At 26.0% G+C, this 865-nt stretch overlaps 1 protein-coding gene across 1 annotated transcript in view; it reads right to left on the bottom strand.

Moving 5' to 3' along the window:
• LOC119634103 (enolase) overlaps positions 1-865 on the bottom strand; it is a 3,877-nt gene that overhangs the window by 925 nt on the left and 2,087 nt on the right. Inside the window, exon 3 of the mRNA XM_038028047.1 lies at positions 137-177. Within this exon, the coding sequence (XP_037883975.1) occupies positions 137-177 (41 nt within the window). The remainder of the gene's footprint in view (positions 1-136; positions 178-865) is intronic.

Genomic DNA, 865 nt, shown 5'->3' with positions numbered 1-865 from the left:
TTTTTTGGAATACTTTGTAACATATAAAATGAATTTGCACTTTAAAAAACATATATATTTTTACTATTTATATTGTACTGAAATAATAATATTTATACGTGGAAGACTTTTTATTTTGTTGTATTTGCAAAAAAACGAAATCATTTTTTTTTTTTTTTAATGAAGTTTGTATCATATATTGTTTTAAAAATAAAATTTAATTTTTATACTACATCTTCATATATGTAGTTTTGTAAATATATTTAATGTGGAAAAAGGTGGACTATATTCAATCCAAAATAAATAATATATTTTTAACACACTTTAAACGGTACAAATATGTGAATAAAAATGCAAAATATATTTAAAATTATATTCATTTTTTGTATATATATTTTTTTTATTATTTTATAAAATTTTCAAAAAAAAAAATCAGCTTTTGTGTGTTCCTTTAGAAATGTTCTTATCATAACTGTAGTTTTTTATGATGGAATTATAATTTAACCAAGACAAGCTGATAACTAAAGTTAAGAGTAAATAAAATATAATTAATGCACTGGCACAAGCTTTTATAAGAAATGTTTGATGCTAATAATCAAATAAAAAGAACAGATGTCATCAACTATGTCATCAACATCACCGAAATCGGTGACAATGAGTCTTTGTGGGCTACAAAGCTGAATTTAGTTACTTAGATGAAAGAGGGCTTCTAAAATTTTTTCCAGCATATTTGGCAGCTGAACCCAACTCTTCTTCAATGCGTAATATTTGATTGTACTTGGCTAAACGCTCCGAACGACACGGGGCACCAGTCTTAATTTGGCCAGTAGATAAGCCCACTACTAAATCAGCAATGAATGAATCTTCAGTTTCGCCGGAACGATGG

The sequence above is a fragment of the Glossina fuscipes genome, unplaced genomic scaffold (assembly GCF_014805625.2).
Source record: "Glossina fuscipes isolate IAEA_lab_2018 unplaced genomic scaffold, Yale_Gfus_2 2, whole genome shotgun sequence".
NCBI classification, from domain to species: Eukaryota; Metazoa; Arthropoda; class Insecta; order Diptera; family Glossinidae; genus Glossina; species Glossina fuscipes.
The sequence above is the reverse complement of the archived record's forward strand: the minus strand, read 5'-3'. Positions and strand labels throughout refer to the sequence as shown.